At 36.7% G+C, this 24832-nt stretch overlaps 1 protein-coding gene across 7 annotated transcripts in view; it reads right to left on the minus strand.

Moving 5' to 3' along the window:
• Nt5b (5' nucleotidase B) overlaps positions 1–24832 on the minus strand; it is a 294946-nt gene that overhangs the window by 184920 nt on the left and 85194 nt on the right. For all 7 annotated transcript variants that reach the window (XM_089232682.1, XM_089232683.1, XM_089232686.1 and 4 more), the window contains 2 exons: positions 20819–20936; positions 11928–12023 (listed from right to left, as the gene is read on the minus strand). In XM_089232682.1, coding sequence (XP_089088808.1) covers positions 11928–12023; positions 20819–20936 — 214 coding nt within the window. The remainder of the gene's footprint in view (positions 1–11927; positions 12024–20818; positions 20937–24832) is intronic.

A 24832-nucleotide genomic window follows, 5' to 3' on the forward strand; every position in this document is an offset into this window, starting at 1 on the left:
TTTTATTATCATTATTTTTATTTTTTCTTATCTGTGGTTACTAGTGAATAAGTATTGTGTGTATCATCAGTGAATGATAGAGAATAAACCTAAAATTAAAAGCATACAACGTGCGAGGAAACACAGTTTACATATAGCAGAAAAAATTACTGCAATTGGTCATTCTAAGTATAAACATCAGATATCTTCCCCTGAGCAAAACATTCAATATCTTCAAATTTTTGCACAGAGACAGAAGTACAGAAATGATGAAAAGTTACGGAAAATTGAATGTGTAAGTTAATTATCAAACAATTAGAGCATTTTCAAAAACAAAAACCGTCACAATGACTGCTCTGTTCATTCTAGTGTTAACCACTTCACTTTCTTGATGGGGAAAGAAAGTTCTTGGAAGAGACTTTAGACACCTTTTTTTCATAAACTCTATTTCTAATCTTCTGAGAAAAACCGAGTTAAATCCACCGACCTGACTCTTCACTCCAAAAAAACTAATATCTTTATCACATTTATTTAAACATTAATTAATGTGTAAATAATTACAATATGAAAATTATCTCTTATTTACGTGTTATTAAATCATACAAGTTAAAAAAAATCATATTATTAAAAATTGCTTGAAGTGATTTTAAAAAAATCATGTGATTTAAATCATGATTTGAATCAAGCTGATTTAAACCGAGAAATAGAATTTTCTGGATGTTATGCCGAAACTAATATTTAGAAAGAAAAGTGATTTGTCTCCTGCAGGAATCGAACCTGGGTCCCCTTGCATACAGGGCAAGTGCACTAACCAATACACCAGAGACACTTTTCAATTCCTTATAACATGCATTAGTAGCATGAAGCGCTGATTGGAGACCGCAGTCTCCCTTAACTACAGCAGTTTTTTTCCTCAGTTGGTGTTTTGTATCAAGAGATGGCATTTCTTTCCAAATATTAATTTCAACATAACATCCAGAAAATTCTATTTCTCAGTATATTTCGGGATGAAAAATACCATCTTTTGAAGCTGATTTAAATCGAGATACCCTGATAAACACAAATTCAATACAGGAAGTGATCATCGACAGGTTAGATGTAGGATAAGGCTTAACACTAGAATGGAAAGAGTGAAACTTATCAAAAATAGAAAAACTGTCATCGATATGGTAAAGCTTCCAGAACATTGATATAAGACAAGAACCAAAAAAAACAGGATCCCAAACAGTTCATATATATACACATTACAAACATGTGCGATCGCATCATGATTTGCATATCGGATCATGATCGATCCGGTTAAGGTTGAGTTCCTTTAATTTGCATGAAAAATAAATAAACCTAACAATTCTGAGGAGGAAGAAGAAGACTTTTATGAAGAACTAGACAAGCTGCATAGTAAAAGAAACCATCATATCAAGATAGTAATGGGTGACTTCAATGCCAGAATTGGAGAGAGAAGAAATGGCGAAAGCTCAGTTGGAAGTCATGGTTACGGTGTAGGATACAACAGAGGAAACTGACTCGTCGGATTTGCAGAGAGCGAACAGTTATGTATCATGAATTCATTTTTTAAGAAGAAACCCCAAAGAAAGTGGACCTGGAGAAGCCCAACTGGAACAACTAGTGAGATTAACTACATCCTATCTAATAAGAAGCATACGATCCAAGACTGCAGTGTTCTCAACAAATTCAATACAGGAAGTGATCATCGACTGGTTAGATGTAGAATAAGGCTTAACACTAGAATGGAAAGAGCGAAACTTATCAAAAATAGAAAAACTGTCATCGATATGGTAAAGCTTCAAGAACATTGATATAAATTCCAGTTAGAGCTGAAGAACCAATTTGATTTCCTGTATAACACCACTGAGGATGAACAAGATGTCACGAAGATTAATAAAACTTTAACCACTACCCTAAAAGAAGTAGCAAAAGAAGTCGCTGGAGGAAAAAGAAATCAAACCGGTAAAGAAAATAACAGAAGGAACAAAGAAACTTATGAAAGATCGGAGAGAATTTCAGATTAAGAAGAATGACCCTAAATCAAAAGTGGAATATGCAGAACTTTGTAAGACAGTACGAAAACGCATTACAGAAGATGTCAGGAAGTTTAATTGCGATATTGTAAAGAAAGCATTGGAAGATAATAGGTGCTTAAAATCAACAAAATGAAAACTGTAGGGAGAAAGGAAATTTTTGCACTAAAAAGGAAAGATGGAAATGAAATCATTAGTATTGTTGAGGAATTTTATAATATCTATACAAACACGAAGAACAGGATCGGGACAGAGAAAAGGGAGCAGAAAGAAAAGAAAATGAAGCTGAATTTGTACAAATAGCACCTGTGCTGAAAGAGGAAGTCTACAAGGCTATAAGATGTATAAAAAAGCCCAGGTGACTATGGGATTTCAATAGACATTATTAAAGAAGCAGGAGAAGAATTTGCCAGTATGCTAGCTGCTTTGTTCACAAATTATCTCACAAAATCGGATGATCCTGAAGATTGGAATAACGCAATGATGGTTCTTCTTTACAAAAAGGGTGAAAAAGAGGATATCAAGAACTATCGACCAATCAGTCTCCTATCAGTAATTTATGAAATCTTCACCAAAGTGCTGACATATAGGCTAATGTCCATTTTTTTACTGGCACATCTACCCAATCTATAAATATTTGACGTTATTATAACTAATGAAACCTCTCTCGGAAAAAAAATAAAGCCGTAGATAAGAAGCTGTGATTTATCCACACTAAAGCCACTTCAAAGTTAAGACTCTTCTCGTGCAACTTCGATCCACAATAAAAAATTCATTCATGACGTTTTGTTTTTATTTCAACGTAATTTTTTTAAACGTATAATCTATGGACTATATGCGGCAGAATAGGTAGGTTAATTGGGACTTCCATAGAAATTGTGGTGTACCTTATACATATCCAAAACAAGGAGGGGAGGCATCGGCAAATCCATTTCGTATAAGAGAAATTTCGGATATGTATCTTTGTAGATTTGAAATGAGGTTTTTTTGAAGCTGATGAAATATAGAATTAAACGTATGTTACGGTAAACTGTGTTGAATCGGTAAGGTATATCAGTAATGCATAATCACCAATCGTGTCGGTAAGTTTGATAAATTTTTGCAACATTTATCACTTTTACCGGCAATTATGCATAATCCTTTCAGACCCTGTATACACAAACGTGCGGGTTGCTTCTTTTCACTTTAGATATTTTTTTTTTAACCTCAGGGATGTTCAGCCCAAACTTCAAGAATTGTGCGTTACCGTTGACATTAAAGCTGAAGTCCTTGAGGTTAAAAAGAAAAAATCTACAGAGAAAAACAACTCCTTCCCTGTGCCGTCGTAACGCATGGGCTCACCCGGGAGCCTCAAAAGTAGAGGGGGCCTCATGAAAATGAGATCTAGTTAAAATTTTCTAGAACTACTAGGTAGGGCTTCAGAAAAACCACTTGGTCCGGGGGTCCATGATGCTCTTAAGATGGCCCTGTCCTTTCCTCGGGGCCATAGCATGCTTTCTCGGGGGAAGTCTTTTCTTGGAGTCTCCTTGAAATGGTCATGTTCAGAAAAAGGAGGACTTACAAACGCCCCCCCCCCCCCCCCCCCATTTGGCTTGTTGCACTGCCTAAGTTGCTTCAGGATAGTTACGGGCCTGCCCAAGTTGCAAGGCCTGTTACTTTAACTGGTGTTTGCCTGGCCCCTTCTGTTTCTTAGTACTGGGTCTGAAAGGGATAATTTCAAATGAAGTCCTTGAGTTTTATAAATATGAAAGAAATCATACGTAAATATCACTTCAATTTAATCACTTTTATTATCATCTTAGCCCGTACATGATGCGTGCACTACACGAATTTTACCATGAAACTCAATTAAAATAAGTATGAAGATAGATCCTTTGTGATGAGTATCCTGCGTAAATGTGTGACATTTTGCTTTTTTAATGTTTGTAAATCTCTTATAAAAACCCAACTGGTTTGATTTAATTGTTTGTTTACAAGTTAAATTACAAGTAATTACTGCTATGTTTAAGTACCAGTAATATATTCTAGAATAAGTTTTTCCGACTTCTTTGTCCCTTAATATCCAATCAAGAGGTGTGGGGGGATGGGGACGTTCACCACAACAAGAGTCTGATAATATGGTAGAATGAATCTGTCCCATATTTTACGGGACAGTAATCACTAGCAAAACATGCCTCCTCCCACACATCAGTCTGAATTCGCTCCTGGGGGGGGGGGGGGGAAGGGGGGCGCTGACTACTGTTTTTGCACTGGAGGCCACTAGGCCTAAGACCGGCCCTGCAGATATGTTAAGTAAATTTCAATTTCATTCCAAAAAGACAAATTTTTGCTGTGAAACCTGAATAAGGATACTGCACCCTTTACTGCCATTTTCCCTTCCCTACAGGCAGAAGGGGGTATACTCTATTTCCTTTCGAAACTGCTACCACCTACTCAAGAAAATATGCATAAAAATTTTAATTATGGTTTGCCAAGTAGACATAATGAAGTTTTACACATAAGGGAGGTCTAAAATTCCCATCTAGTTTTGATCACCTTATATATTCAAAATAAGTGAGAAAATGTGAAATCAAACATAGTAAATTTTCATAATTTTAAAATAATTGCTTTTCACACTGTTAAGCAAACAAGAACCTTGCAAAACCCAAAAAAAAATAAAATAAATGTCATCATAGTAACTACCAGGGCCCCAAATTTATCACAGTATAAATACAAATACAATGCCACAACAGGCAAAATGCCCAACGAGTTGGCTGAGAAAAAGATGCCCATAACAAATATGGATGTCATATACTTCAAAAATACAGCAACCCAATTAAAAATGCAGTTACAAACAATATATATATGCATGATGAAATATTATACAATGCTCATAAGAATACTTATAGTTGTCTTATTCTAAGTATGGATAGTTTCTCGAATTACCCCAACGTGTTTATCGTATTTCTTTTTAAACATGTCAATTGTATTACAGTTTACTACCTCCAGGGGTAAGCTATTCCATTTATTAACAACCCTATTAGAGAAAAATTCCTTGTAACACCATAACCTCGCATTGTCCCTTACCAATCGATACTGGTGTCCCCTTGTAAAAGCAGTCGATTGGCGGTGTACTAAAAGTTCATGGTCCATCCTATCCATCCTGTTGAAAATTTTGAACACTTTGATCATATCTCCCCACACCTGCATTCATCCAATGCAAACGTATTCAAAAAATGAAGTCTCCTTTCATAACTCAAGCTCTGTGTGCCAATAAGGACACGTGTAGCTCTTCTCTGCACCCCTTCAACCAAGTCTATGTCCCTCTGTAGGTATGGTCTCCAAAACCTTACAGCATACTCCAGTCCCGGACAAACTAAGCCTCGAAAAAGCGGAAGAATGACTTTAGGAGAACGTGAAGAGACATTTTTGAAAACGAGACCAAGCATTCTATTCGCTTTTATGACCACCACTGAACAATGTTCAGAAAAACCTAAGCCGTTTGTCAATGAGAATTCCTAAATCAGTGACCCTACTGGCATCCGGGATAGAGACATCATTCCACTCATAAGAGAACCGTCGGTTGTTTGAACCAAAATGAGCAACCATGCACTTATTAACGCTAAACGTCATGCTCCATTCATTTGCCCATGAATCCTGCTTAAGTTGGTCTGCAGCAAATCTCTATCGCTTTGATTCCCGATTACCCTCATTAGCTTCACATCATCTGCAAATTTGCTAGCAATCCCATCGATACCCTGATTGAGTTTATCGATGAAAAGTGAAAAAAGTATGGGGCCAAGGACACTTTCTTGAACTCCACTTGTGACACCTGTGAAACTAAAAAATTCCCTGTATAACTTGTTGCAACCTATCTCTTGACCACAATTCTATCCAATTCAGCAAGTCGCCCCCAATCTCGTGTAAACGCTTCAAGAGTTTACCCTGTTGGACCTGATCGAATGCCTTCTGGAAATCAAGGTAAACATTATCTACATTTTTGCACTCGCCCAAAGCCTTAGTCATGTGATCATAGAAGCAAAGGAGGTTAGTTACACATGACTTCCCCTTTCTGAACCCATGCTGATTATCCGCCAATATATTATTCTCGTCTATTCACTTCACAAACTGCCTTTTGATAATAATTTCCAAAATTTTCGTGACGGAGCTCGTCAAACTCACTGGACGATAATTGGACCCAGCTTCTCTACTACCCTTCTTAAATATTGGAACAACATTAGCAAGTTTCCAATCCCTTGGGATGATACCCTCAGCAACACTACTCCTGTATATCTGTGTGACTGGCCCTAACAATTCATTAGCACATACCCTGAGGACCCTGGGATAGATATCATCTGGTCTTGGTGCCTTGCTTGCACATACATTTTTTTAAAAGATTCAGGACCTCCATGTCTTCCACTTGAATATTGTTAAGGATTTTATTACCCCATGCAACACTTGTATATTGAATATCATTATCTCCATTAAAAAAAGATGCGAAAAAGTCATTGAAAGTGTAACGTATCGGGATCCGATCCCTCTCTCTCTGTTAATGGTGATCTTGTCATTATGTGGGAAATTCCTTCTTATTTTAGACCCCAAGGACCTCTCAGTTACTACTTCACCAACTCTGGCCATATTGCTATAGTGAAATTTACTGCCATTAGTGAGATGGGTTGGAAGTGAAGGCGCTGTCTATCGGTGGTCACCTCGAGTTCGTTAGGGAAAATATCTTATCTATATCCTCCCTTGGATTCGAACCCGGAACCCTGACAACAATCTTCATGATGGTAGACGAGCATCTTACCACCATGCCACTCCTCTCAGTTACTGGAAACCACCCGAGGTCCCACTGGCATACTGGTAAGGGCCAGAATGTTCGATTAGTTCGGCAGTCGGCAGGTGGGGTCTTAGGGCTGTCGAACAAGAACGGGCCAGAGGTCGGGCTACTGATGTCCCATATAAATTTATTTCCCTCATGACGGCGATGTCGCTATTTTCGTGGAGGGGTCTGGTTCCAATTTCCGTATAGGTTGGACAAGGCTTAAAAGTTCGTCTTGAAATATGATTTATTTTATTTTCATTAAGGGACCTCCCAGGGGCGTTATTGCAAGTCTCGTTATGTGGAAAACATAGAGTTGTACTCACTTGTTTTCGGCTGAGGCTGCAGACCTCTGTCGGAACACTTCATTTTTTAATATTGTTAATTCAATGTTGGCATAGTCGGGAGAGTCAGATCAGCTCTCCGGATTGCATCATGTTTCCAAGTTTTCCGATGTAATATTTTCTTTGTAATACTTATTTTTGTAAACTCATGAATTTGCAAATGTGATGTTTTCTGTTGAGGCGGAAAGGCCTTGCAAGAATGTGTGGTCCCAAACTTTTATGAAATGTGTGTATAAATTCCTCCTTCCTTGGCTAACTAATCCTCCTCTTCCTTTGTTGTGTTAATTCAACTAAAACCCTCTAGTTGGGCGGTTCTCCGTCTTGCAACCATTTCATTTGGTCTTAGGCTGGAAAAATTATCTAATATTTGTTCAGAGTTCAATAGTTCAAGTGTCTAAATTTTTTTCCCGGCAGGTCCGGATCCGAATGGATGCTTTTATCTTCATAGTTGAAAAAAAACATAGGAGCTGGCCTCGTCAAGGGTATGTCTAGTAACATAACAACGTGCTGATCCGGCCCTCAAACGAGAGACCCCCCCTGGAGCTGATCCGACCCTCAACTGAGAGAGCCCCTGGAGCTGATCAAAGTGATCCCGCCCTCAACCGAGAGACTGCCGCTGGTGCTGACCCGGCTGGGCTACACCAAAGTGACTACCAATGTCGAGTGTCCGACTGTTGAACAAAATAAATAGACCGATTATTGAATGACCACAAACCGGTGAGAATATTCCATTTTGTCAACATTGAATTGAGGGTTTCATGTGTTGAAAAATCTAGTGTTAAAATTGTGTAACGTAAGTCCGAACTTAATATATAACATTTTCATGTGAAAGTTGAGTTGTGATAATTTTCCACTTGTCGTTTGCTTCTACAAATTACTGAATATTTCGAACTGGGCAAGTAACTCCCACAAGGGATGTTGCAAAAGCACTACACATGCCTACATTGCTCTAACCGAGACCCTCCTATCGAGAGGGGGCCAACTATCCCCTTACATCCATTATTGATGTATCAAAAAAATTATTTTGGGTCAGAGCCAATGTTATCTGCCAACCTAGATTCAACTTCCTTTTTACTATCCCTTATCGCTTTCTTCAACACTCTTCTTTCATCAGTAAACAATGATATATCACCTCCTCCACATATATACTTACTGAATGATCTTTTTTTTTCAAGATAAAGGTTACGCACACTATCCGTGAACCGTAGAGGGTACGATGTACAAACACGCTTTTTTCGAACAAAGGGTATGACGTCGTGCAAAACAGAGGACAGCTTTGTACTAAATTCTTCCCATTGACTTACCACCCCCACTGATTCCAACCTATCTTTGAAAACTTCCGCTAACCTTCCTCTCAAAATAACAAAGTTACTTCTCTGAAAACAAGGAACCAGTCTTTTGTTATCAACCTTACCCAAGGAAAAGTTACAGTGAAATCTGACGATACGATGATCACTGGAAGAAAACTCTTCCCCCACCAAAACATGTTCAACAAGATCCTCAGAACTAGTAAGAACTAAATCCAAAATAGCAGTACCCCTAGTGGCTGCTGATACAAAAAAGTTTTGAGCACCAACTTAAGAAAGTCTCTTTCATACTGATCTCTAGAAAGGTTCTCCCACTCAATACCTGGGTAATTGAAATCCCCTAGTATGATAACCCTCTTAAACTTACACATATAGGAAATTTCATCATGAAATTTGGTGATGTAGTTTGGATCGCTATTTGGTGGATTGTAACAAACCCCAATAAGTCTATGATGCCTTTTGTTTTCAAGCTCTACCCATATAGTTTCAATATCACTTCTCTTCACGTTACACTCTCTAGCCTTTAAACATGATTTCACGTATATCAACATTCCACCCCTTTCCTATACATACATTTCTAGTACATATACTTCTGGTAAAAAAAAATGCACCACGAAAGAATAGTCAAATCACTATGAATTTGCTGAATGTACCTGTTGTTGATGAATAAACTATTTTTGATTGCTGAAGATGCCTCCAAGACATCTTACACAACTGTGGGACTTTGAATGAGGTCGCATGATTGGATTGAACTAGGCAGGGTGGACAAATCACAAGTTTGCTCTCAACTTGCTGTAGGAAGCAGTGGATGTGTGACGACAATGGCAGCCCATTGGTTACAGCGCGACTAGAGCTAATTTTTTAGAAAGGCATACAGCAGTCCGAATTGCAGTGTACTGGTCTGAGGAGCTATTCCTTATGAAAGACGATCATCTGTGGTCGTGATATGAGGAACCATTACTTCTCAATGACATGTCCAAGAAATCTTGCAGCCACATGTGTTACCATTCATAGCAATTCATTGCAATTTAAATTGAATTCAAACAATTTAATTTAAAAAATACTAAATTATTTTTTGTCATCCGAATAATCTGTATCGCTATTTCATACAACAAAAACGCAAAAGAAAATAAATTATAGGCTAATTCATTCGATTGCATTAAAAGTTTTTCTAATTTCGGAGATGAATTATGGGGGGAAAACTTTTAAACACACACGTAAACCAACATATCATTTCCACATTCTGTTTTGCAATATTCCATGTTTTTGCCAACAGAAAAATGAAGACCAAGCACACCAACCTTGTACCAAAAGCTTAGACGCTAATGAAAACTATGTGAAAATATTCAAAGAAGCCAGCCAAAGATATGCAACTAATTATGAACATAACATTAATGGTTATATTATATCTATGCGACTGACCCGTAATAGTCTTTCTTATTGGTGATTATATGGCCTATGTCGGTGCTCATCCTGTGGGCAATATGAAAACATCAAATGGTCATTCATAAGCACACTGTACATTTCTACCCTTAATCTGCGCCCAACTCCCTTCGCTGTGAGAAATCCTAACAAAAAGTGAAAGTGTGGCTTATACGGTGAAAATTAAATATTAATTTAGTTGAATTATTAATTAAATATTTCAGGTTCTTATGGAGATACTGTAGTGGTAAATGTTGGTGACTCTCGGGGGGGGGGGGGGAGAAACTCTCAAGCCCATGGGGCAGATAGAAATTTACCGTTAAAGATAGGCTCACTGTAATTTGGGGAATATTATACAAACCAAAATTTTTCCATGATATTAAAATTTTATCACAGCAAAAATCAATTATTTAACATTTAAAATTTTTAATAACTGAATTTTCAAATATAATTAAATTTTTATATGTAGTTACATTTTTAAATGTAATTGATATGGTAATTACAATAATAAAATATTAATATCAATTGAAATTTTAATTTCAACATGACCTTTCCGCAATGACAAAAAATAATTATTTTTAGTAAACTGTGTATACCATTTTGTTCATGTTTCTTATTTCACGTATAAGACAAAAACATACATACAAGCTCGCTTGGAACATGTACAGTGAAGAATTGATGGTTTGGCAAATTGATTCTGCGATAAATTGACGTCACGACGATTTGAAACGACAAACTTGTACTCTACAAACTGGAGCTGCAACAAACTAGTATCGCAATGAATTGGTACTGCGACGAATTCACACCACGACAAATTTAGGTGCAACAAGTTGAGTGCGACAAATTGACCGGCTACACCTTTTCACAAATCTGCCTTAGAGACAGCTCAACAAGGTACTATTCTTTTTGTTGTCACTGTGCTGTCATCCACTGTAAATGATTGTTTCGTTCAAAAATCTGAAGTTTTGTGAAATATATGTGTATGCGGTCACAGCGCCACTCAGTCAGTCCATTTGATTCAAGTCATGTCTTGATGTGTGGCGTAGTAAATGATGCCCATTTGTTTTTAATGTTTAATCATTTTGTATCTCATTCTTTTGGACAAGTTCACAATAATGATGACATACTTTTATAATGATCAAGGGTTTGACATTTATCTAAAAATAAACAGTGGTAGGATAGCAAATCAAAATGATCTCAGTGCAGTTTCAAAAAAAAAACATTATGGTTGCCTTATCTAAGTATGAATATTGTATTTCTTTTTAAAAATGCGCACACACACACACAGATTGGGGGGGGGGGGAAATCCATAATAGATGGTAAGCTATTCCATTTATTGACAACCCTGATAGAGAAAAAATCCTTGCGACACAACAACCTGCAGTTATCCTGAACCAATCAATACTGGTTTATATCAAAGCCCTCAATTAACATGATCAATCTTATCTGCATTTTTCCATGTAAACATGTTTATATTAAAACAACTTCAATAATCATTGTGATTGATCATCATATCACTGCAATAAGATCACATTGAGATTAATGCAAATACATCAAAACAGTCAAAAATATTGTTGCAAAATTTTGTCAAAATAACTTTGACGAAAAAAAAACCATTTCATCTCAATATCAAGTAAAACCAAAAAATTATATATAGCTCTAATGGTTTTGAAGACAATCATATACAAAATATGCAAAACCTGATGCATTTTAGTCACCTAATATATAGAGGATGAACAACATGAAGGTTATATAAATTTGTGTTTGGAATTTTATAAATATTTTTTCGCTTTACTAGAAAACTTTTACCAAAAATTCATTGCCATAGAAATTGATTCTTCAATTAATATAAAAAAATGATGATTCCAACAAAAAGTGTATTGCAAAAAGAATTTTCTGAAAAATATTGTGTATATCTTTACATTAATATTTTTGTTCATAGATTTTGTTGATAAAGGTTTGATTTTGATAATTTTTACAATAAATTACGAGCTTATCTCTTGCATTTGTGTAATATAATAAATAAGGAACTTACGTTTTCAGAAATTTGAAACCATGACAGCAAACTAAAATATTGCCATAAGCATCCACTTTCAGCAAATTACCATAATTGGTATCGAACCACAGACCTCTGCAAAGTATAGTAAAGCATGAAAGCAAAGTAATTTATCGATGAAAACTCTATTGAAGAAAAACAATGCAAAAATAAAAACATTGCCCAAAAATACTGTGAAAATAGAATTGGAAATTCACTGTTGATTTATATATACAGTGAAACTTAGGTTTTCTAAATTCCTGACATTTTGAAGCCTTCGGGAAGCTGGAACAGGAAATTGTATTTCCCAATAATTCTCGGGAATTCCCGAAATCACTTATCTACTGTTAAACTCTGTTTACACAATTCTCTCTATTTTTAACCCGTTATTTTTGGCCCTGAGTACTCTTTATACTTTTTAAAGTTAAAATATTTAATATAATCCATGGCCACACAATCAATTATACGATGTTTTCACAACACCAATCCCATATTTTATAATTAATACATTAATATTGTATTATTATATTTATATTACTATAATTAATGATCCATGCAGTTAAAGTAGGGCTGGATTTAGTATTAAGCAAAATAAGCATGTGTTTAGGGCATCAAGAGAAAAAAGGGCACCACGAAAAGTTGCCAAATTCTTTTGTTTCACATGAACTGGAAGCCTCCTCCCCTCCATGATTCTTTCCATAATCTATTCTTTCTCCCCCATCTCTTTCCCAAGCAATGCTGTGGTTGTAATAAGTTATGGTTGTAAGAAATTAAGTAAATTTTTAACACATATTCCCATCAATTTTTTGAAAAATCTTTAATACTGACAATGAAATATAAATGTGTCACAACAGTCATTACCCGATTTCACGGGAATTTTTCTTGGGATTTCGGGAACGGAAAATTGCAAAAAATTCCCGAAGGTGGGAGAGCAGGAATTCCCACCCGAAAACCCTAGTGAAACCTGTATGAAACTGAACGTCAATGGACTGAAATAATATTTTACATTTTAAACAGATTTCCATTTCATAAAGGTGCAAATAAAAGCCCTAATCATCGAACAGACTATATTTTGATTCTGTTTGAGACAGGTTTCTATCTCCTACAAATATATTAATGCAAATTATATTATAATGCAACAAAATACAAATTAAAAAAAACATTACAGAGCTTCAAGCAATCACATAGATATGTAATGAAAAATCTACAATTCCCCATTCTAATTCAGGCTACTATAGACATCAAAATGACTGATGTCTATAGTAGTCTGAATGATATGAATGTAACCTTTCTTGATGACAAAATAAGTGAAATTGGATCACATCAATATTATTGCTAGATTAATTTTCTTTACAGAATACAAAAATCGAAAAATTAAATATGATAAATATTCAGCCATGGTGCAACAAAATAAACATGTTTTATTGTGTCATGGCCAAACAGAAATTCAATATTTTTCTTTATTGAATTTTCAAATTCTGTTTCAAAATCATCTAAATACATAAAAGCTTATAACTATACTTTCAAAAATAAAAATATAATTAATTTCTCTATTAAAAAATCAAACAGGTTTATACATTACTTTGTCTTAAATATTAAAGCAATATTTCTTTCAAGATGAAAGAAAAAGTGACAGCTCAAAGATTGCTCATTTGCAGCAACATCTTTGACTTTATTTCTTTTTAGTATAAACATTTTTAAAGTCATCTCTACAATGAAACCTTGACCACCACCAGGGCTGTCTTAAGAGCATCATGGACCCCCCCCGGGCCAAGTGATTTTTTTAAGGCCCTACCAGGCAAATTCTAGAAAATTTCAACCAGATCTAATTTTTGTGAGGCCCATGCCTTAAGATGGCACTGGCAACCACTGGAAATGACAAAAAGACATAATATTGTGTGTGTACATATTTCTTATTAGTGGACCTGTATCTTTCCAAGTGGTCTCAATGAGTTTTTCAAGGTTCCAGGATTAACACTGCAAACATGGAAGAAAAACTCAAACCAGACATAGAATCACCTTTCAAAAAATCAAAATCAGTTTGTTTATGGGTCATTCTATTTCCAGAATTAGGTAGAACTACAAGTTTTGTTGCAAAACATTTTCAACCATAATTTTTTGTGCGAAAACAAATGAAGCTAGAAAGGCAGCATAGTTTGAGCATATGTAGGCAATCCTGATGTGCATGCTTGAATTTTTTCCTGCCTGTAGAAGCTGTTGTAATAGTACAAACTCGCAGCCAATCCATCCTTAATAAGTGCTATTTAAATAACATTTCATTGTATTATGTTTTCACCTGTCATCACAAACTGATATCCTGTGAATCCACAGTTTACCCTAAGCATTGTCATTGAGAGACGTCTGCCTCCTTATTGTGTGATGTACCACATATCACACAACCGGGATCTCAATTGAGTATCATGAGACAACACGACAAGAGTCAAGAATTTGAGTCATTTGATGAATTTGATCCATCATTCCTGCTGTTGCCAGTCATATATTTAGGAGCAACATTATGGTCTTTGAGAATGAAGTTGAAATGCAAGTGTGCTATCTCATTCAGTCATGGTCTCACACTTTGTAATTCACCGGTAGACTCCACCTGAGGAGTCGGAAGCCTCTAGCGATGGAGTAGCTCTACCATCGTCATTGGTTCCTGAAATTCACTCTGGCTGTTTCATCACATAAGGCTCCAGAATACATATCAAGCAGAGATGTATTGACCACTAAGACTGGAGATGAGTAGCAACAGTGATTTGAGATGATCAAAATTGTAAAGTTCTAAATTTTAATTGTTAAATATTCAGTGAAATAAAAATTAATGATTTTTAGTTTATATTCTCAACTCTTGTTGCATAGGATTGTCTTGTGATGCTTACTGTTGAACAGGAGATGCAACTATTGGCAGTGCTGTAACTAGCCATTCCTGTGCTTTGTGCAAGAATTTGCATTTAGGCCCCTTCTGCGCCCCCTTTCCAAGTGGACCTTGTGCAGGTGCACCTGTTACACCCGCCTAGTTACGGAACTGACTATTGGTTCAAAAAAGTGAGAGCCATCCGATTTTCGTTTCAAACAAAATGATAAAAAAACTTTAACACTACTGCATTAAATTTTTTTTAAAACTTGGCAATTCCCAAGTGGAAGCAATTCAAAAGATTCAATAGGTCTTTGGAGACAAAGCAATGGGCACCACACAGATAAAGAGAAGGACCAATCACTTCAAAAATGACCACACATTAGTGGAGAGTAAAGCACATTCTGGTAGGCTCTCAGCATCCAGAAATACGATTGTCATTGACGAACTGAAGACCCTGGTGATGAAGGATCTTAAATCACAATCAGAGAACTTGCAGATGAGGAGAGTATCAGCACTGGATCTGTTCATTCCATTGTGACTGCAGATTTAGACTTCAGGAAAATCTCAGCAAAGTTTGTGCCAAAGCTGCAAACGATCGAGCAGAAAAAACTCCATCTGTAGATCACATAGGACCATGCTGAAGACTGCGAACAGCGATCTCAACTTCCTAAATATGACGATCACTGGCGATGAATCCTGGGTTTGTAGGTACAACCCAGAAATGAAGTTGCGGTAATCACAATGAAAGTATCCAAAATCCTTGAAGCCAAAATAAACAAGGCAGGTCCAAAACAATGTTAAATTTATGCTGACTGTCTTCTTTGACTACATTGGCATAGTTCATCATGAGTAAGCACTACAAGGAACAATCATCACTAAGGAGTACTACCAAGAGGTTCCGCATTACCTTCATGCTGCTGCGAGACTCAAACAGCTGGACTTGTGGGTAGCGGGCAATTGGCAGCTCCATCACCATAATGCACCCACCTATTCTACATGTTTGTGATACAAAGTTTCCTGGCCAAACACAACACACCTCTATTTCATACCTACTCTGACATGGCTTCATGTGACTTCTGGCTTTTCTCTAAGCTGGAAATACAGCTGAAAGGGACCAGATTTAAGCACAGAAAAGACATCATGCAGAATGGGACAGACCAACTGCAGGCGATCTCAAGAGAGGTGTTCCAGTGCTGCTTCCAACAATGGTGGAAATGTTGAGAGAAGTGTGAGGTAACCCAAGAAGACTACTTTGAAAAAGATTAGTGTAGGACAGGGTTTTCCAACATAAAAGCTTGAGCAGAACACTTGATGATTATAAGGCTATTCTGCGGAACCTTTTACAAAATTTGAATATTTCTTCAACATATAGGGTGTCTGAAATGTCTGCATAAACTCTGTAGGACAAGAATTCTCACTTTTAAATGATAAAAGTGTTCAGAAAAATTGCCAACGAAAAAGGCAAATACAAGGAAAATACAAAACTCCTTATGCACATTTCGACATGTTATGGATATAGTCTTCAAACAATAAAAGTATCATGCTGACCGAGGATCCCACTTGGATTGATTACCAAATCTTAATTCTCGGTTGCTCAGCAGAAAGATAAAATATACTTTTGACCAAGTCAAACGTCGTGACCAGAATGAAGCTGAGTGCCTGCGTGTAAGTCTTCTATAACATCCTAATTGGCTGCTTGTAATGAGTTAAGCTATGGTGCTGCGATCAGTGGTGTTGATTTATTGTCATTTACTAATTTATTTTTGAAGGCCTTTTTCTTTCAAAACAAGCAGAACTCGGGTCTATCACGATTTATGAGCGATTTACTGCCTAGTGAGTTGTACCGGAGGTGTAACTGTGTACCTAACAGCATATATGTACCTGCATATGTAGACATCTAATTCCACCAGTTATGGGAATGTTAGTGAACATTGAGACTATGTCACAACACAACATATTAAGCTGCTTGGGTTCAAATGTGCATGTGATTTTTCTTCTTTTTATTATTATGATAAATTTCTGTGTTATTTGATTTAGTGAGTGGAGAGAGAATCGGAACGAGGAATTTAGCAAGGTTATATGAAGCTGTACCTATGCTAGAGACTACGGGATGGAGAGATAAGATGGGTTTATGCACTTTGGGCAAGCCATAGATACGTGAGGAAATGGGGTTTGATGGAATTACGCTCTTTTTACATGATCAGGAAGAGAGATTTGTTTTTACCACCTCTTTCACTTTTCTCAAATGGGAATCGAATGGACCTTTCTTTAATTCTCTATATGGGCCACTTGAAATATGTGATACCATTAACTTGGAGCACTGCTCTTTGGGCGTTACCACAATTTGCCTTCCTGTATCTGCTCTAGATATATTTTTGCCTCTGCTTAAGAGGCTGTTCAAGTATTATGTCAGCAAATTTTTAGCCATTTTTGACTCCCTCCCCCCACTTGTCAGCAAAAGCAAGCAAAACTGACCCCCCATCAGCAAAATTTTGTCAGCACTGCCCCCACCTCCTAACGCATATTGGTGGGATCAGAAATGTACAAGGGAGGGGGGGGGGCATAGGGGAGGGGAGGTAGTGCACCTTCACCCAGACAAAAAATATATTTTTTTATGCAAATAATATTTTTAAAAGAAAATTAAAATTTCGGAAGAAAATATTTTTATATATTATCATAATCAATTTGTTAATTTCAACGTTATTTGAAGGGTAAGAACTCAAAATTTCTCTTTAAGAAATTCATTGCAACCCACCCTTTAAGCCATAAAGGGGTCAAGGGCTTACCATGTATGGTGGTCATTTGCAAATCACTTAAATGACCCGTGGCACAATTCCAGTGCATTTAAGTGGTCCGTGGCACATTTTCAGATCACTGAAGTATGCCTCAAAGATCACTTTCACATTCAAAGATCACTTAAGTAACCTGCGACACAGTTTCAGAACTTAAATGATCTGTGGCACATTTAGAGATCCCTTGAGTGACATGTGCCACAGTTTTACAGCACTTAAGCAGTCCCAGAGTGCGGTTCTACATCACTCAAGTTACCTGTGGAATATTCCCAGATTACTTTAATGATCAGTAGCATAATTACGGATCACTTGAGTGATACATTACACATTTCCAGAGCACTTGAAGGATCCGTGAAACATTTAGAGATAGCTGAAGTGGCTCTGTAGGGGACTTATCATAGGGAGAATGTTAGTTCAGGTGCCCAATAACTATCGAAAGGGTTTTTTTGTTTTTGGCGCGCCGAATAAGATGCCATTAAGAATATTTAATATTTTCATAAAGGGTGGTTGATTACGTAAGCATCATCCAAACCCCTCTCCCATTGCCATCAAAAGTCAGCAAATCGGAAACCCCCTCCCCCCATCGATGCTGGCATAATACTTGAATGACCCCTAATATGTCGACGTTTGCCTTGTGAATAACCTACTGAGACCTTATTGTTCACCTGATTGTTACGCACTAAAATGTTGGATGTAAGGTGTATTTCTGTTCAGGTTGGATCTTACTGTGTGAAACAACTTCTCTATAGGGACAGACTTCACATAGGAACGTCATAAGCTGAATTTTAGCGCTACTCATCATCAGAATTACTCCTATTCGAGCTTGTTTAACTCATGTCTACATTGGAATCTTTTCCCAGATGTATACTTTCACTTCTCCTTCTGAAAGTAATTGAACCATTTCATGTAAAATGAAAGATTCAGGTACTAGAAAATACATAAAAAAAAGGAGCCTATGTTTTCATTGCACACATTTTTTCAGTGCACGCTTCTTAGCATCAAACTGAACAATCAGGATATTTTAAAAGCTCCTATTTTCCAACAGCATGTGTGACACAAAAATAAGCTGAATAAATTACAAATGGATGGTGACACCTGCGAACTCGACTGGGTTGTGTCAACTTCAGCTTTAAGAGACTAAAGCTGGTATTGGTTGTGCTATGTATTGGTAAATGAAAAGATCTTCAGTACCTTATCTTCCTGTAAATTCTAATTTATCCAATCGGTCAATTTTTGTATTTTTTACAATGCTCCTCGGTATTTTGAAAACTTATCTTTAAATTTTTGACAGAACCTGAAAGTAACTAAATGAGTTGCCATAAAAACTGATAAGAGATCATATTTAAGCTTGCAAAGATTTCAGCCAATGAACGTGATTCTGGAATGAATTATCTTCGTTAATTGAGGTATCACTGTATTTTTTATGAATATAGGTCTGATATTTTTTGAACACAAACCTCGCATATAAGATTAATGGATATAAATGATATCATTCCCCAAAATTCAGGCTTGAGGTCAATGCAAAAACATTGTATAACTGAAATTGCATGTGTTTGTTCAACTGTAATACAGTGAAAGTCGCTTAATGTCATCATGTCTGGACTCTGGGTTTTTGCTAACTATAACCAACTGATAACTATATCCAAAAGAAACCCAGAAAAAAATGTTACAATGGGATAGAAATGAAAACAAGTTATGTGGGAAAGTTTGTCCCATTATCACTGGTTGCAAAATGTTCAATTGTGACGTTTTTTCACATTGTTCTAAAATGGGATATTTCCCTTTAAACAAAATCCTTGGTTTTCTTAATTAGCATTACTATTTGGCCATCATAACGAGTTAGGATGGAACTGATGTGTATTGGTGTTAGTTTTATGATGTATGGTACATTCCTCAGATCCTTTAAGAAAGGCCTGTTTTGGCAGATTAATTGCGAAACTGACCAAGAAATGAAGGAAGGGGGCTTTTTTTATACCTTACATTTGCCTCCACTGTAGAAAGGTTATTACAAAAGCAGTGGCACATGTACATGGGCCATAGTAGCTATCACGGCTGCATTAGGACATTGTAAACCAAGTACATAAATGTTGTTTACAACGAAAGGAGTGAACACATTCTGACTTCCTACATGGTCTTGTAGGTTGATAACGAAAACGTACAGGAAGAAAATAGGTCTGGTTCAACCATAGAGCTTCATTATGTGTGAAAAAAACCCTTTGATGAAAAAAATAATATAAACTAAAATCTGATAACTATGGAAGAATTTTTCCTGTGTTATGGTATTAGTCAGTTCCGTACTTTGCAAAAGTGAAACATGATTCCAATAAGCAGTCTTTTCTGTATTTTATCATTATAATGCATAGAAATGAGTGGTGGCCAAACCTAAATATTGTGTAACTGTGAAAGACATGTAAAGAGTCACTTGTAAACAGAATTCCGCTGTATTGTATGTGTGTGACATACAAGTTTTTTATAATTAATCAGTGCAGCACCTAGACAACTCAATCGCTCCTTCTCTGAAGAATAAAATTTGTTTGTCATTGCTGCCTTGTATGGCAATACAAGGTAGAATGGAAGAGATTATGAAGAAAAAAATAAATTTAAATTATTGTTGCCAGGGAAAAATTTAACACTGCATGGTTATTGTCATACTCCACATAATTCATTCCACCAATTTCATTCTCAGCCTTTTAGAACCGGGACCTTTAATGATAGAGCCGCTTGTCTCTGAATGGCTGCAGGATTACAGTGTGCCTCCTTCCCCAACAAGTGTTTCTCTCAAATGTGCAGATTACGTCATTCACTGGTAGGAATTCTTCTGATACAACCATGCTTTTTGACAGAATGTGCTTATATCGCGATGATGGCAGATCCTAGGCATGTTCAGTTCATTCACACATGTTGGAAGAATCAACAATCTGGTGCTTATTTGAAGATGTAATGAGCCTGGTCAATTTATTCAGTCTTTTATACCATTTGACGGCAAGGCTGTTTATCTGACCATGTTTCATCTCTAATCATTAATTCTCTCTTAACAAAGCTGCATGCTAAGTCTACAGCAAAGTAAAAACTCCTTCTTGGTGAATAAACATTTTTGACAATTAATATACAAGTTTCTTTAACAAAATTTTTATTATAACTTTAAAAAAAGTAAAAAAAAAATGTGGGCTATTCATGTATACTACAGTGAACGAAAAAAATTCTACATACTCTAAATTAAAAAAAAAATTAATTTAATCTACCTGATTGGGAAAGTTGAGTCATAGTCAAACTCTTTAAGGTCTGCAGGATACCCAATGCAAATCATTCTCTCAACCATTAACTTAAACTGTAGTGCTTCATATTCTGGACTGTTGTATTCTAAGGAAGTAATTAAAATAATTAAAAATGATCAATGAATAATAAGTAATTTTAGAAACAAACTTATGTATAAAAATAAAAAGTGAAGTTTTTTTTTCATAAACACATTAAGTGTTACCAACTTACAGGGTGCAAATAAAAATTGTATCATAGTTCCTCACATAGCACTCAAAATGTGAATCATTTGATGAATTTTGTCAAATCACATTTTGAGTGCTATGTGAGGCACTATTGATAAAATTTTTATTTGCACCCTGTAAGTTAGTAACACTTAATCAGTTAATTAAAAAAAAAAACATCTAGGACCTACAGTTTATTGCCAAATCAGAACGGTAGCATTCAGCTGTCTCCCAGAGAGTTTGGTGGGCTAACTCCTCAGTGACTTGATGTGGTAACCCCTTATCTACTGACAGTACTTTAAAGTACCAGGTTAGATACTTTGTAATGTAACCAATTGTTAAAAAAATTGTCTTTAATTAGAACTACAGTCACCTACCAAATAATTTACATGATAATTGTATATTATCATTGTTTTCACACATTTATCATTATTTTTCTTATTTTATTTTTTATAATGTGGTAGAAAAAGGGTTAAAGAACAAAGACAACTTTCAGAAAATAAGGATTTGCAATGCACAAGCCACACCCAAAAAATGACGATTAAAAAGTTTCAAGAGTGAAATTTAATTCCCAATTTCTTATATACTGTGCATCAAATATTTCATTCGAAACAAAAACTGACTAACATGGCAGTGGTAAATTGTAAAAAGATTCCAAGTAACAGAGCCTCTTCTTCTAAACCAAGCACAACTCTGGTTTATTCCATCGGGGGCAATTTTTACTATCCTTTTACTCCTTTCTAAAGGACTATGATTTACCTTTTTCCGATTTTTTTATCGAGGCAAAGAAATTGACAAAGTATAAGCAAATATAATAATTTTGGCAAAGTCTTTCATTACAATAGTTATTTGCTACACATTAGAAGAGATGTCTTAGCATTAAAAAGATGCCAAAAAGATTCATCTTAGCATTTGTTAAGGCGAAGATTGATAAACTTTTAAGTTTTCCACCAATCTTATTTACTTTAAAGAAAAAATGAACTCTTTTCAATGCAATACTCCCGGCTATCTTTTATAGCAGTGGTTCCCAACCTGGGGCCATATGGCCTGTTGTGGTCCTGGGATATTCTGATGGGCCACAGGTGAAAATTACGTGAAAGGGGGAGCCACAAAAGGTAGTTGGGGGTCACAGAGCCTTGAAAAAAACCGGCTGTGAAGAAATAAAGTGCTCAAATGAGGTATGGTGAAAAAAAATGTGACTACTTTCAGAATCCAGCAGAGTCTCACACCATATGGAGTATCTCAATGTATGACTCGGGGGACTCATGCCTGTAGAAACCCTACACGATGAGATCTGGTATGGGACTATGATCTTCATAATTAGGCAAATATATTAGCTATTACTTACTGCTAAGTATGGAGTCCCAGAACAGCACTTTGTCCTGGGAATTCTGATGTTAAGATGTGGCTCTGCATATACAACCTCCAAAAAAGGAGCTCTCAGAATTCTAGCCCAGGGTACACTGCAACATAGCTTTGTTGACTCTCGTCTGACCTTTTGACCTACTATAATGTCAAAAGGTCAGGTGAACGTCCAAGTTTGTTTACATGTTGTGTTTATTTTGAGTTCATGTGATGTCTATCTAATGCTATGCTTCTATTATGTTTTTTATATTTATAAGTAATTTCTGTTGACTAAAACCATTTAAGTTTTTCCACTTATGGACGTTTTTGGTACCAATGTGTTACGAGCTATTCTAGTGGAAAAAGAAACTGTTTTCTGAGGTGGCTGCTTGTAACGGCGATGTCAAAGAGGGGTGCATGTGCGTTACGCCTCATCATGGGCGGAGAAACAGGGGGGGGGGGGCATTGCATTAGATCAGTCGACTGATCTAATGTATAAATGTATATATGAATGGGCATCATCATCAACGTGCCCCCCCCCCAGACCTCCAAGTCTATCTCCGCCTATGCGCCTCATTTGTATGTTCGGTGATTTAGGAGCTTCATATAATCACAACCATGCTTCAAAATGGTACTTTAGCCTCTACCAGCAATAAAGTCGCAGGTCGACTGAACAGCTCAGCTGGTTCAATGCTCCTGCTATGGAGCTTCGTCTCTATTGCTATGCTTCAAGGCCACCTAGTGCTATGGTGACAGTGGTTGTCTACAGAGAAGTTGATTTTCCGGGGTTTCTAACTTCAGCACCCGAATGTGAACTGATCTCCCCAGTAAGAAGTCTCACCATAGAGCAGAATAGACTAGACCCTGAATAGTACATATGCTCAATCATTAAACTTCACTCATAATTTAACATATAGATGGTATCACTAATTTCACACACAACACTAGATAGGCATGCAGAATGCTAGTACATACACAAACTACCACTACAACACCCCTGAAAGGGAACAAAATGGTAGTAATTGAAATTTTAATCAAACACTATATGTTGAAGCCCTTTTTTGCTAATAACAGTACAGTCATGTAGTCATGCTAGTCATGCTAAAAAAAACAATACAATACATACACTCGTGTGCAAAATTAAGAGAATTAAGAGAATTTTGCACATTGTGTCTATTTTCACAAAAAGTGATGAACCAAAGGTACTACTAAAGCCACCGAAGAAGTATGCAAATATTCAGTGTCGAATACATAAGCGTAAATGTGAGTGTGGGCGGAGCTGTGACCACGGAGGGGATGATAAGGGCACGAGGCATTTTCCATAATTCGTGTACTTGTATTCCTACGCGACATCCGCTGTGTTTCTCGCAAGAGTTTGGTAAATTTTATAAGCTATCAGGTAAAATGAGTAGCCATAAACATAAGGATGACGGAATGAGATACAGAATCATTGGTAGATTGGAGGCAGGGCAATCACAAGTGCAGGTGGCTACAGCGCTCGATGTTACGCCCAGTGTTGCCTGCAATTGTGGAAACAGTTTCAGGACACTGGATCTGTATCAAGAAGACCTGGACAAGGTCATCGAAGAACCACAATGACCAATGAGGATCGTTATTTGGCACTTTCAACGCGCTGCCACAGGACTGCTATAATATCACAGCTACATGAGCTGCATACTGCCACTGGAACTCGAGTTTCATGGTTTACTGTTGTCCAAATTTCCATTGTATGCAGTTTCCAAGTCATGAATGAAAGCCAGAAACTCTGCCATCGGACTTATCCCGTTGCCAAGATCTCTTCCAGCCCAGCTTCGTGGCAGAGTCTAGAACAAAGTGAGAGCATCTAACAGTCTGAGTGTGTAGCTAGTGTTGTGTCTGATACTTCAGTGCCTCCAACCTTACTTCAAATAGTGAGTGAAGTGTAATGATTGAATATTTATAACTTTGTAGGCCTGTTGATCTCTGTGGTGAGAATTTTTAATGGGGAGATCGGCTCACATTCACACCTTGAAGTTGGGAACCACAAAAAACCAATTTCAGCCGACCACCACTGTGGTGCCGGTGAGGTACGAACCTGGATCCTCACGATGCGAGTTTGTCACTATGACCACTTGACCACCACAGCGGCCAGTTTTTAAGGCAATGTTCTCTCACAAACAGGTTGGGATGGACCTTCATTCACTGACTGAAGCAATACCTGTCAGGTTTTGAAGCGATTTTTATTCAAGAAATTCATCTCCAGCCCCTCTCGGTTGGGATCTTTTTCAACCACAGTTCTGGCATCATGTTTCATGGCCATGCTTGTTACACCACTTCTTGTACAGACATGTTAAATAGTCTGCTATCAAACATCAACAAATCTGGCAACTTCCTGTCCAAAACCTCATATTTATAACTATAAGTGAAAAACTTTGCAATTTGATGAAGAGGTAA

Source organism: Pholcus phalangioides, unplaced genomic scaffold (genome assembly GCF_987345545.1).
Source record: "Pholcus phalangioides strain wild (caught in Gottingen) unplaced genomic scaffold, Ppha-v1.0 ptg000007l_1, whole genome shotgun sequence".
Lineage (NCBI taxonomy): Eukaryota > Metazoa > Arthropoda > Arachnida > Araneae > Pholcidae > Pholcus > Pholcus phalangioides.